This window comes from Cavia porcellus, unplaced genomic scaffold, assembly GCF_034190915.1.
Source record: "Cavia porcellus strain 051 isolate PalLab524CR breed Dunkin Hartley unplaced genomic scaffold, mCavPor4.1 scaffold_15, whole genome shotgun sequence".
NCBI classification, from domain to species: Eukaryota; Metazoa; Chordata; class Mammalia; order Rodentia; family Caviidae; genus Cavia; species Cavia porcellus.
Window position 1 is genome coordinate 73,913,844 of NW_026947498.1, and position 13,524 is coordinate 73,927,367.

Sequence of the window (13,524 nt, forward strand, 5' to 3'; positions counted from 1 at the left end):
TTCCATTTCTCCAGCACCACCGAGTGGAGCATGGTGACGGTGCTTCCCTTCAGCAGCTGCATTGGTGATCAGATGAGAAAATGCATGCAAATATTTAATCTGGTGCCCGAGACAAAATAAGTAGGCAGTAAGTGCCAGGCATGTGTACCCACATACCCACCTAAGAGGCCGTATCACACGATTAGACAACAAATGCTGACATGTGGCCTAAGCCTTGACATTAGAAGTAGGTCTCCTTTGATCTCTGGAAAGTGTCCCGCATTTTAAAACACCTTTTCTGAACTCCGTAGTCCCATGGCCCTCTTGCCTTTGCTTAGACACGTGGGCTTCTGTTCCCAGGAGTCACACTGCAGAAAGCTTCTTCACTTAACTACAGCTGAAGCACTTTTCCTCTAACCAGGCCTTCGGGCCTTCACGGTGCTGGGCCTGAGCTAAGGATCATACGGAGGCGGTGGAGGGGTGGCGTGATGTCAGCAGGCACCTTTCCACCCACCGTGTGCCGCACCCTTTCAAAGACCACCAGAGCATGTTTGAGAAAAGTTAAGCTGTTTTATTTCACAGGATAGCTCCACATCAAACCAGCAGGCACCATCAGAATACGCAACAGAGGATGGGATCAGACACTCTACAGGGGGACGGGCGGGTGGCGGTGTTTGGTCGGGAGGAAGAGGGACAATACCAGACGAGGTGACACTTATCACGTGGGGACAGGCAACCAGCAGTTTCCTAGGGTGGTTTCAGTTTGTTTTTCCTGTCACAATTTGGGGAGGAAGAAAACCTAAGGAAACAAAATATAGCAGCCACTCTGAAGCAATCAGAACCAAACCCACTGCCAACCATGTAAACGGCCACTCTGCCGGGAACGTGAGCCTGAGCAGAACTCCGCCAGGGTCGGCTTCTGTCTAAGGAAGGGAAAGTGCACTCGGCTTGTTCGGGTTTAAGGAACAGCTTTGTTATTTGCCTGGGACAGTTCGCAGACAGGAGGTGTCAGCTAGGGGCAACGCTGGGCCATCCCAGAGGACGGGACGGTGGGACCCCGGCAGGTCCACCTCGGAGGGGACAGCTAAAGTCCCTTTCTCGGTTCCCCGGGCAGCTTTGGATGTGTGGGGAATTCTCTACATGGCTGTTCAGAAGACAGGAGGCCCCAGAGAGCTGGGGAAAGTTGACATGAAGTGTCACATTCGCTCTGCACAGCAGAAATCAGCCAGGCGACACCCACTGGTCCCTTTCTGCCTTGCCTTCCCTCCCCTCCCCTCCGCTTTTCCCCCTCCCTTCCTGGGGGCCAGCACCATGGCTGCAAGCAGGCTCTCACTGGGCTCCTCAGGAGAAGGAGGCCTTCGCTTTACGTGGAACCATCTGATATGAAACGTGAGGGGCAGAGAGACTGAGAAGAGGACTTTAGTGTTAGTCCTGGTGGTCTCCGTGTGGGTGACCAGGTCACGAGAAGTCCTCTGCACGCGTCCAGGCTCCTGAATGAGAGAGATACCCACACAGGCACTCCAAGGAGGCCAGGGGGGCAGGGAGTCTGGCCCCACACCAGCTCCCTTTTTGGGTACCGAAGCCAGTTTGAAGTGTTTGTAAGGCAGATCTCTGAACTGCTGGTTCCAGCCAGTAGCCGAAGCATGGCTACGTTTCCCTGTGTCTCTTCCCAATCCAAGGTCTTCACCAGTAGGAACCTTCCGTCCCTTGGGAGTCCGTGTCTCTCCTGGCCCCTGATGACTTCAGAGAAAAGACTCCCGAGTCTAATTCCCAAGCCCACAATTCCCTCAGATTGTGTGCTCTGCCCAGGGTTCAAAAGGCGCTTCAAGGTGAGAAATCGTTAGCACTGAAAACAAGGAAAGGCAAGAATTTTTCATAGAATCCCACAGTTCAGAGCAGCACTGTAAGAGGAAAGAGAAGTGGGGAAGGGCCGGGCGGGCGGGGTGGAAGCACAGCTTGTCCTCAATTTTATTTCAGAAAGGTCTGTAGTGGCAGCTGGCCACGAGGCCCAGGAAACTAGACCAGGAATTAATCGTCTTTGGTCAATTTTAAATGAACATCTTGCTGGTTCATTCCTAAGACAGACTGAACATCGGTTATACAGAAAGACAAAGGCTTGACCTGGGGATAAATTGAAGGTTAAGAAATCATTGTGTGAAGCCCCCACACAAAAATGCCTGTAATCAACTAGCTGATCAGTACAGCTTTCAATAATGTTGATGAACAAGTAGTAAACACTTCCTCTTGTACAATTGCTTATATTTAGGACTACTAACTAGGTTACTACATTTCTCCCACACTCACTGTACAGTTAGGTTTCTGGTATTTGTTTTTACATTGATCTATCTACTAGGTGCAAAGATCTGGTAAGTGGCTATAATTTAATCGTAGCCTTTAAAATATTACACTTTCACATTTTAACACTTTCCAGCATTTAAGCAAATACAGCACTATAGAGTGGACTAAAACAGGCAGGAACCCGGAAGAGACTGCCAACGCTCTGTGGGTGTGGTGGGGTGGTGATCGTGATGGGTGGAGACATGCAGAGCACCCTGCAGGGGAGAGCAGCTTTCCACTGCTCGCCCCAAGGCTCCGATTCTTGATTCTCAATTTTCTTGGGCTGGGAGCTGGACCGTGGGGAGATGTCTGCGGTCGGTGAGCACACGCCCTGCAGTGTGGACTCATCAGCCATTCCCAATGGAAAGAAAATAGGTGCCTAGAGAAAAGATCTAAGGCTCTGCTCTCAGGTATTTCTGGAAAACAAGGTCCACTGTCAGAGAGGAAAACCAAAATCAGTCAAGTCAGAAAAAGGTCCGCACAGCTGACCTATCGTTATGCATGTCATGAAACACATTTGTCTACTCAGATTTTGACTTTTCTTCTGATTATCTATGGCAGAATGTCACCTAGGGGATGACTGGACTCCAAGCCTGGGTGTATCTCTAGGGTGGAAACCAGAAGCCTGTGTCTGGCTGGAGAGCACAGCCCAGCCTCTCAGCCACCTGTCCACTGTGGGTAGGCTCCAGGCCTTCTCTCTGGACATGGGGACACCTTTCTGTGCTCACAGGCAGAGGGCCTTTCAGGTCCAGGAGGTCAAAGCAAAGCAAAGGGGTCATGTCCATCCTTAGGCTCTCCCTGGCACCCTCATCTGTGCCCTCCCCTGAGCCCTCCCTCCACTGTGTGTGCCCAGTGCCAGCTCTCCAGTGGAGGAGGATGGCTTTCCACTCCCACACCCAGGCACCAAGGCTCATGAGGCGTCTCCCTCAGGTGTGTTTACCTTCCAGTGGACTAGAGGAGAGGGTAAACCCTAACCACATGGAGGGCATGTCAAGCACCTGCGGGGCTGGACTTGGCCCTTTGAGCAAATTGGTAGGAAGATTCCATGGCTCATTGCTCACAAGAAGGTCTAGACGGTTCCAGAGCTGAAAGACTCACCTTCCTAATGATAGCACTGCGATCAAGGTGGCACAAGGCTTTCCACGCTACCCAGCTGGCTTGCTTCCATCTAATCTTTGTTAGGTTCATTTAATGGGAAAGAAAAGTGAGGCTCCATGAGGTGTAGGGAGTCACCCAAAGTCACACAGCTCCTGGGTGAACGGGGCTGGGACTTGGGACTCCACACCTCAGAGGTCCCGAGGTGCGGAGGAGGAGGTGCTGAGAATGACAGGGAAGAGATCTAGGCTCCGTAGGAGAAGCTAAATGAAAGCGGTCCCAGTAGGCTCAGATTTATCTGGGTCCCATTCTCCAAAAAAGAGAGAGATCAGAAAAGGAGGTACAATGGAATCAAATGAGAGCAACTTGGCAGGCCCTCTCACAGCCAAGAGGCAAAAATCTCGCTCATTTTACTCGAAGATCATGCCTCTGTGTCTATCACTGTGTTTTCATCTACAGTCAATGCTCCAAAGCAAGTGGATGAAACGGAGGGGAGGGAGGGCAGGAAGCTTCCGCACCGTGGAAACTCAGCCAGCGGCCTTCTCTGGCACAGAGAGGCCCAGGGTCACCCCTCCGCGGCATCGGGTCCCAGCTGGGTACTTAGGGCTCAGGAGCTACATGCAGAAGGGCAAGGGCCAAAGGGCATCATGCTCGGTTTCAAATGAAAACAATGCAACTCAAAGCCTCCTTGCCTGTTTAGTTCCAAGTCTGACACAGTATAATTAGTAGAACAAGGTAAAGAAAAATTAAGTATTTTGAAGGTGATATAAGTTAAACCTCTACAGTTACCACAGATTTATTCCTACGGCATTTCTAGGGTTGGAAGTATTCCACGCCACGGTATTTTGCTTTTCTTCTTCCCTTCTTTTTCCCGACCACTGTGCTCTGATGGGGCTCAGGTTCTTCCTGTTCTACGGGAAAACGAGGGCACGGTGGTTAGGGCTCTTCTCCCCAACCTCTTCCCGTGCCTTCGGGGTGCAGTTGGCCCTTGGAGTCTGGGTGGTGGGGCGAGTTCTCTGGGTAAACCAAGGGTTTTCTGTGGAGGGTTCCCCACTTCTGGGAGCAGCCTGCTTAGGGTGCTGCCTGCCCCACTCTTCCAGGAGGGGCAGACTGTTCTGGAAGGCCACGACTTGTGGAGACGGTGGGAGACTGTGTTTCTGCAGGTTAGTGGTATATTGCTTCATTAGCAGTTACGGTGGGGCCTCTAAGTCCTCCCAGAGAAGTCCCTGCAAATCCCACCAAATAACTCAGCGGGGCATGTTTGGTGGCATGGGTCTGAGGTAAATCTAAGTTTCATAAAAAGAAAAAGGAAATACTATATACATTTAGCATGTGTGTATGTCCAGATCTGGTATATGTATATAGATGCATAAATATATATATACACACACACACTTACAGACACATGCATACGTATATATGCATATATATGCACACGTATATACACACACATATACACGTATGTAGAGTGACTATCGAGAGACTACACTTCCAGTGACGGACGGCACGCCAAGACACCCTCTAGCATCCACCTCAAGCTGGGGAGCTGTACTTGGGGTGCTCTTGCCCTAGTACTCCTTGGGGTGTCTGTCTGCACACAGGAGGTCTGTGGATTCACATGGCTGACTGTGAGCTGCAGCTGACGCCTGGGCCTCTGCCCTCCACTGATATGTGCTCTATCAGGCTGACATCTCCGGCTCTGCCCTCCAAGGCCAGGATCGCTGGGAAGCCAGCGACAGCCACCAAAGCTGCCCTAAGCCGTGGTGTACCACAGTAAGCGAGGGCACTGCTGCTCCCCCACCAGGTCACATGGTGCCCGACTTGTCCGTGGCACTGTTGGGGAACATCTTCTCGGTGGGCGTCACAGCGGGGCTGCCCACGCCTGAGCTGCTGCTGCTGCTGGACCGATGCTGGACCACTGGCCTCACTGGCCGCATGGGGGGAGGGCGCAGCTGGGCGCTGGCCAGGCGGGCAGATAGGGCAGGCTTGAAAGTGGTCATCATCTCGGTGGAGGAGCTGCTGCTGCGGCGCATGGCAGCGTCGGGGTCTCGGATGACAATGGTGTGCAGAGGGCTGGCAGGCTCCGAGCTGACGGGGCCTGCTGGGTTCTTCAGGGGCTCCAGGGTGTCCAGCACCACATCCGGTGCCTGCTTCACTGTGTTCTGCCTCTCAAGTTCCCGCAACTCATGCAGAGCTGTGCTCATGGTCTTCTCAATGTCCTAGGGGCAGAGAGAACTCTGGTCAGCACAGTCTACCCGCCCAGAGCCCGTCCTTCTCGCCTGCTGACCAGCAGTGGGAGTGCTTGAAAAGGCTTCCCCAGGAGTCCCCTGGCCCGGGAATCTTATCACCAAGTGGGAGAATCTTTTTTTTTTCCTCGCAATACTGTGGACTGAACTCAGCATGGAAAGTACTCTATTACTGAGCTGCACCCTCCCACTCCACCCTCCCACCCTCCCCACCCTTTTTTTTCTTTTTGAGACAAGGTCTCACTAAGTTGCTGGTTGCCCAGGGTGGGCTCAAACTTACGACCCTCCTGCCTCAGACTCCCAAGCAGCTGGGATGACAGGCGTGTGTGCTGCCATGGCCAGCTTAAATGAGTCAGGCAGGAGTCGGAAGCACAGGGCCCTGCCCAGGAAAGCACCCTGACAGAGGCAGATCAGGCTTGCAGGACGGCAGGCTCTGCAGTGAAATGTACAGGAGTTCAAATTCTGGTACCTTCACTTCCTTGTTAGGTGACATGGGCATGTTACCTGACCTCCCTAAGCCTCAGATACTCACTTGCAAGTTACAGCTAATTACAAGGCTGACCTCAGAGGTTCATGAATGGATTCAAAGAGATGATTCCTGCAAAGGTCTTGGTTTGACAACTGAGACACACAATACATACTCAAAATAACAGTGCCAACCACAATAACAATCCCTACCACCGAATACCAACTCAAATCCTTTCTGCTAATAATTCGTGTCATCTCAGACTTATAAGCTAGGAACTACCATTATACACCTTTCACAAAGGAGGAAACTAAAACTCAGATGGACAAGTAACTTGCCAGGTCACACAGCTAATGACTAGAAAGTGCAAGTCTGAACGCAGAGAACCTGGCTCCAGAGCCCCTGCCCTACCGGATGCTATTCTTGAGCATCCTTCGTTATTGCACTAGTGTAAATGTCTTGAAACTTCACATTGTACCTCATAAATTTGTACAATTACAGGTCAATTTTGTAAATTAAAGGAAAAAGGAATAAATAAATAAAATTCAGGAAAAGATCCTTGCCCACAGAATAATTATTCAGTCATATATCAGAATGTTCACAGCGTCCATCCTAGAGTGGTGAGACTGCTGCCACTTTTCCTCTCTGTATGTTCATTCTGTTAAACGTGGAAGGTTTTAAAGCTGCAAACCCCTCCTGCATATTTCCTCCTGGAGAGCGCTGTGCTCCTGAGAGCAAAGGAAGTAAGAGCAGCGGAGAGACTTGGGCAGCGCCTGGGCCAGCGCAGGCTGTGCCCACTGGGCAGCTCCCCGGCAGCTGAGCCCCACGCCCACTGCAGGGCTGGAGGTGAAGGACGGTAGCAAGCCAGGAGCTGTGACACCTGCCCATTGCGAAGCTCACATTGCCCATCCAGACGGAATGAGACACTGACTGTGAAGAAGCTTTGCCAACTGCAGACAGTGGTGTTCCAACTCCTGGTCACCCTAGAGTCCTCGGCCACTATGGTCCAGGGACTTCTCCACACCCAGCAGGTGAGGGGGGTCTTTATCCACCAGAATCAGTGCTGGCTTTCTCTGCAGGAAGGGAGAAAGGAACTCTCTGCCTGTGAGCTGCATCCCCCCGCCACCGCACAGGGCCTTGGCCTGCCTTCCCTGAGCTGAGCATCGCCCACTCCGCTAGAGTTCCATCTTGCCCGCATCACTCTCCCTGTTGGCTTTAACCCAGCAGGAGCGGAGCTGTCAACAAATAAAATGTGGCTGTGGCCCCTCTGCCGCACTCCTCCACCACGTTCTTCCCCCAGAGTGTGAACTAGAAAGACAGAAAGCTCAGAAAAAGGGAGCCGAGGTGTTGAGGCTGGAGCCAGGCATTAATCTGAGTCCTGAGGCTTGAGTCTCCAGGTGGAGCTGCAGAGAGGCACCAGGGACAGAGGAGAGGGTGGAGAAGATGTCACTTGTCCCAAGGCAGTGCTTCCTACTTTTGATGATAACATCAACTATTCCCAAAACAGTCTCTTCACCATGCTCGGTGACCTTCCCAAAAGTCAGCCTTCAAGGACAGAGGCGCAACTCTAAATCCTAAAGGACTTATCAAGACCAGAGAATGCAGGGCCACTCCCTACTAGAGATTCCCCTCCAGCTTGTAGTGTGTAACATCACATGTCAGGACTCGTGCAGAGCAGGGTGCTGGTTGTCCAGCGTCCTCCTGGCTTTTTGCATATTGTTCACCATAAATTCTTATTTTGTTTCCATCAGTGAGAGGAGGTCTTGAGAGGCAGCCATCACACTGCAGCAGATGTGCACACCTGCATCCTGGCACACCATGTATTTGGCAGTGAACAAAGGTCAGTGATGCCTGTGATGTAGGCTGGGCCTTGTTCCAATTAGTGGTGATCCATCCACATACATGGACTCAGTTCAAGACTCTAACACCTCCTGCAGGTAGACCCTTCGTCCATGTCAGACCAGCACCCCGCAAACTTAGTTCCCCGGGCCCCCTTCCTGCTTTCTCCACGCACAGCCCACCGAATGGTCTGTGGTGGCACCTGCTTTTGGAAACAGTGTGTTTCACTCTACACAAAGACACTGGGCCAGGCTCGGGGCCACGCCCCCACAGGACTGGGAGTGTTTCAGGGTGAGGTGGATGCTCGGTGACCTTCCCAAAAGTCAGACTTCAAGGACAGAGGCGCAAGCTGCCCTCTGCCTCTGCTCGACTCCTGCCAAGGCACTGGTTGCAGGGACCCCTGGGACTGAGCACCAGGACGTGGGACCAAACTGGGCCTGAGGTGTGAGCAGGAGTGTTAGGAGAGGCCTCACAGCCTCTCTGGACGTTTCACAGTCCCTCTTCGTCTTCCAAACAGGATGCAGACGCTGCTCTCCCCAGCAGAGTCCTCACGGCCACGAGGCTCTGCCAGTCTGGTTGTCGGCCCTTGTCATATTTTTGTGATGCTGACCTCCAGTCCTTGTTGTTCCTTTTCTTGGTGTGGTACTAGGAATTGAACCCAGGGCCTTTGCACTGACCAACACTCTCATACCTGTTTTTATTTTATGGTTTTGAGACAAGACCTCATATGTCACTAAGGGCCTCAGGCTGGGTTTGAACTTAGGATCCTTCTGTCTTAACGTCTCTGCACCAGACCCCTAGCTCTGGTTATTAGATGTTTAGTAGGCTGTAACCCTGAGGAGGCGATTCCTACCCTAAATTTCAGAAAGAAAACAGGAACTCTAGGACTTCCAAAAATATCTGTGAAACCCATGATGCAAACTGTTTAACACGTCACTGCTCTGTGCAGTCACCACAAACACAAAGCCCGCGGATCTCTCACCCACACAGAGCTCAGCCCCAGCTACTGACTCCTTCCATCCACTGTGGTTCAGGTCACAACTTCCCAGGGACCTTGCCCTGCCTGGTTGTAGTTCCCACATTTCAAGCTCTCAAAATATCATGACAGCCCCCAAAAGACAACTGGCCCAGCCAGCAGCTCAGAGTTGTGTGTGTTTACTGATTATCAGCTCTCTCTCTTCTGTAAGGAATTCGTTCCATGTGGACTGACATCTGTTTTAGGGCTTCACTGTACCTTAATGCCTAATGTTATGAGTGTCACCCACAGATGCTCAACCAGTGTTTGACCATAAATGCACAGAAGAATGAATGAAACATGGATGGATGGGTGACTGGGATGGATGGGTGGGTGGATGGATGGATGGATGGACGGACAGACTCAATCAGGCTATTTCGAGGAGAGATTTGCCATTGCCTGTCCATAACCCAGGCAGTCCCTTCTCTAGCCCTGGACACCAGGGGCTTTTTTCAGCCTTGTAGAAACTCTAGCAAGGGGTGGCACCCAGCTGGCTTCCATCCTCAGGGGGAGGCCCAGCAAAAGGGAGGAAAAGCCAGCTCGCTCTCAGCCTCTGGTTTAGCCTCAAGACTGTCAGAGACTATGGGGGTGCCCCTCTTGTGAGTCCCACCCACTGCCCCTTGAGGCTCAGCCAGCCTGGCTGCCTTCCCTCTGGCCCTTACTTCTGCAAGGGCCTCAGCCTCCAGGGACTTGTGGTCCCCCAGACTGCTGTGCCGGGTGGAACCGCAGGTCGATCGCATGGAGTGCCCTTCTGAGAGAGCCTTCTTGTCGGGGTAGTTGATGCTGCCAGCGCTCCCAAACGTTGCCATCCTCCTCTTCTCAGGGCTCTCCATCCGCCCTCGGCTGAGGGGGATTTTGTGGGGGCTGCTGGGGCAGGCAGCAGCCCGGGGTGGCGTGTCTATGCTGGGGCCCAGGCCTCGGGGTGGACTGTGTGTGTCGCCCCCGCTTCGTCGCCTGGGGATGGCCGCTCCATCTGATCGTAATCGCACTCTGCAAAGGATCCAGGGGCAGGGGCAGAGGCAGGAGTCAACCCTGGTCAGTCTTAGCAAGGGTTGGTCAATGCCCGTGCCACACGCCACACACTGCTCTGGGGTGGGTATAGTGAAGCCTCATGGTCAGACTGCACAGCTGGCCAGCAAAGGAGCTGCTCAGGAAAAACAGAGCACAGGAGGTGGAGCACAGTGCTCCCAACCTGCAGACAGCAGCAATGCTGACCAGAAAACCGATCTCATCTGCATACTCGGTCAAAGCCAGGAGGATTTCAGCCTAAAAATGCTTTGGTTGGCATTTAGTTGGGGTCATAGTATGTCCTGAAGCTTTTGAGACCTTTCCACAGTTCCAATGGGCTTCTAGCAGGTCTGAAGCATTGAGGCTTGACTGTACCAAGAGTCGCCAGCCCCATGCAAGCACTGAAGGGGCCCTTGTGGATGGAGGCCCGTGCACTGATGCTACCCAGCCCCAACTTCCCCAGCACAGGGCTGTACCCATAAGGCTTTGCTGATCTTGGAAAACTAATCCTGTCAGAGTAGTCATTGCACTGTGGATGCATCTTTCCTGCATCTGGATTCCTGTCCCGCCTCAGGGAGCCCCTGTGGGTGTGACAAGTGCTGAAGTGTATATCTGTGTCTGTGTGTGCTCCCCTGAGCTCCAGCTCAGATCACTTTGTTCATCTGCTTGATGGGTGTGACGTCCCTTGCCATTTTCAGTGAGTCTGAATGTACCCTGAAGATAACAGATCCTGCAGTACTCACAGAGGCCCTGGTGAGGTGGGAGGAAGGGAGAAGGGAGGGGTGGCGGGCTGCAGTGGGGGTGGGGACAGTGTGCTGGGAGCCCTGTGAGTAGAGACTGCCTTCACTGAGGCCAGCCATGCTTCAGGCCCTGCGGTGCAGCCAAGCCGAGCAGGCCCTGTAGATGCCCCGCAGGACTGAAGCAGAAGTACCAAAGGAAGAAGCACTGAGCAGGAAAGAGCCCAAAGGAAGGAGACGAGCAGGGAGGAGGGAAAGGAAAAGAGAGGCAGGAGAAGAGACGGCCTTTCAGGGGCCCGGGGCTGTGGCGCTGGTCTTCCCCGACCCCGGCCTTCTGCTTCCTGACCCTCTCAGCTCTGTCATCATCACGATGTCCTGCTCTTTAAGGAGATAAATAGAGGACGCTGGAAAGATGCATCACGACCTCAGCTGAAATGAACTTGTAAACATGTGCTCCCACCGTGACTGCTTCTTTGGCTCTGTCTGCAAAGACTTGCATATGTAAGTCAACCATACAGCCCTTCTACTAGAGAAAAACCTGGCAAGTGACTTTTTTGTTGTGGGTGTTGTTGAGAAGGGGTCTCTAGACCAGTAAGTTGCCCAAGAAGAGCTGAAAGGTGCTATCCTCCCGTTTCAGTCTCCCAGGCTAGGATTAGAGATGTGGCCACTGCACCGAGAAGGTGAGACATTCTGAGAGTCCAGGGAAAGTGTGGGGTAACTCAATTCCTCCCCTTTCTCCTTGTCTTTGCTTATATTATCTTTGACAATCACATGCTGGGACTATACCTGTTCGCAGAAGGACAGGGCAGCCCCTTGCTGGTAACGGTTGTGCAGTAAGTGTGGGCTTCCTGTTTATAGGGTGTTCCTCAGGGGTGTGAGAGCTTTACACTAAAAATCCTGGGCCACGGTGGAGGCCTTCAGTGGCCACTTGAGCGGAGGTGCAGGAAAGGGGAGAGGGAGCAAAATCTTTGCCAGTTTCTCTCCCTGGGTCCCTCTCATTATTATTATTTTAAAGAGGCAGTACCAGGTTCCCAATGCATGCCTTTCCTCCACCTCCTCGACCCTGTACCCAAAGCTGGTTGGTTTTGTTCCTGGTGCTCCTGAGTCACCCCAGCCAGGCTGCCTAGCTGCACCTAAGATCCCATCCTGTGGGAACAAGGAACAGCAACAGCCTCCTCTCTCCTGCCCTCTTATATCTCCCAATTTAAGACACAAACAGTTGCAATAAAATAAACCAGTGCTTCCTACCGGCCCATCACCCCCCCAAAGCCGTAGTCTGAGATGTGCTCCGTGGGGGACTGGAGGTCGTTCTTGGAGGAGGCCTTGTCGTCCAGCAGTGGCCCACTGCTGGCCTCGCTGTCAGCCTTTTGGCTCAAGCTGTCAGAAAAGGCATCGTCCCTGGAGAAGAAAGACATGACATGGAGGATGCTCCCTGTAGAGGACGCAGGGTGCACAGGCTCCTCACCAAGTGTCTGAGGAGCAGAGTCAACATACACCTGTGCCAGTGGTCTCTGCGGCCTACGCTGTCCCATGCACACCCAACACTGTGCTCCGAAGCTTCCCCGGCAGGGCTTATCCATACCCAGCTCCCCTCTCCCCAGCTCTTGCTTGTTTTTCTGTCCAAGTCTGTGCCCATAACTAAGCCAGACTAAGAGCTGCAGGGGGTGCTGGTGAAGCTGGAGGTGGCTGTACACTGAGCAAAGGGAATGCCAGATATCCGGGTCTCCGTGTGGCTACAGAAGTGATTCAGGGCTCACTCAGCTCCCCATCCACAATGCAAAATAACTGTGAGGGGCTCGAGTTCCTAGGGGACTCTGCCAACCTCTTTCCATAGCCCTCTTCCCCGCAGGGACATACTCTGCCCTCAGGGACCTGGGGACATCAGAGGGTGCTGATGGTCCTCCACTACAGCATTCCTCTTAGCATTCGTCTGGTCCTGGCTTTTTTTCTGGCTTGGACCTTCTCTTCCATAAAAACATAGGTTATGAGGTTATGAGGTTTAGCTTGTGGCTGCTTCCATGATTAATAATTTCCTTGCACCTGACTAGAGTTTGCAGGGAATGTATATACAGGAGGGAAACTTTGGTGGCTCAAAGGGATGGAAAATGTAGACTTGCTAAGGGCTAGGTACTTGGAGTGTGGGACTTCTTTAACCCTTGAAATTATAATTATACAAAGACATGCTTGTTTCTGTCCATCCCATTGAGAGGGAGCTGTCAGTAGAGATACTGGGCAGCAAAGGGGGAGTGGGCTGGTCACTGGTTAGGAGAAGACAGGAGAAGAGATATGGCCAGAGCCACTGGACATTATGAACCATGGGGGTGAGCAAGGTCCAGAAAGCTGTCTGGTGGACCAGGATGGCCAGCCAGGAGCACCACACATGTCACCATGTGCTCTAAGGAGCAGAAATTTGCATATTTGCTAAGTGGATTACCATTTAGAGGGAAGTAGGATCTAACCCATTCTTAGATCCATCAAGTCTATTATGCCAGCATATACAACCCTTCCAGTGTACTGCAGACAGCACCAATATATCACTGCTCTCGTCACAGAAGGTCTGCAGCTCCCACTCACATGTCCTGTACAACTATGTACTGATGAGGGATGAGTCCGTCCACGCCGTTGTGCCGGCCCTCCCACCAGTCCTCCGAGGCGCGGTGGTACAGGAGCAGCGAGGCTCCCTTCTTGAAGGACAGCTCACGTGGGGACCGCCCCACGTAATCAAACTTGGCAATGGCTTCGATCTGCTCCACTTCTGGAAGGAAAACGAGAGAAAGAGCATCCACACGTCAGCACAGGGAC

General features: G+C 52.6%; 1 protein-coding gene across 4 annotated transcripts in view; it reads right to left on the reverse strand.

Annotated features, from left to right (window-relative positions):
• Positions 1–529: 529 nt before the first annotated feature.
• Srgap3 (SLIT-ROBO Rho GTPase activating protein 3) overlaps positions 530–13,524 on the reverse strand; it is a 241,766-nt gene continuing 228,771 nt past the window's right edge. For 3 of the 4 annotated variants that reach the window (XM_003464092.5, XM_003464091.5, XM_013146331.3), the window contains 4 exons: positions 13,297–13,477; positions 11,971–12,120; positions 9,640–9,967; positions 530–5,630 (listed from right to left, as the gene is read on the reverse strand). In XM_003464092.5, the coding sequence (XP_003464140.1) occupies positions 5,217–5,630; positions 9,640–9,967; positions 11,971–12,120; positions 13,297–13,477 (1,073 nt within the window). In that variant the 3' untranslated portion in view covers positions 530–5,216. The remainder of the gene's footprint in view (positions 5,631–9,639; positions 9,968–11,970; positions 12,121–13,296; positions 13,478–13,524) is intronic. The other variant, XM_023562584.2, reaches the window with a different exon arrangement.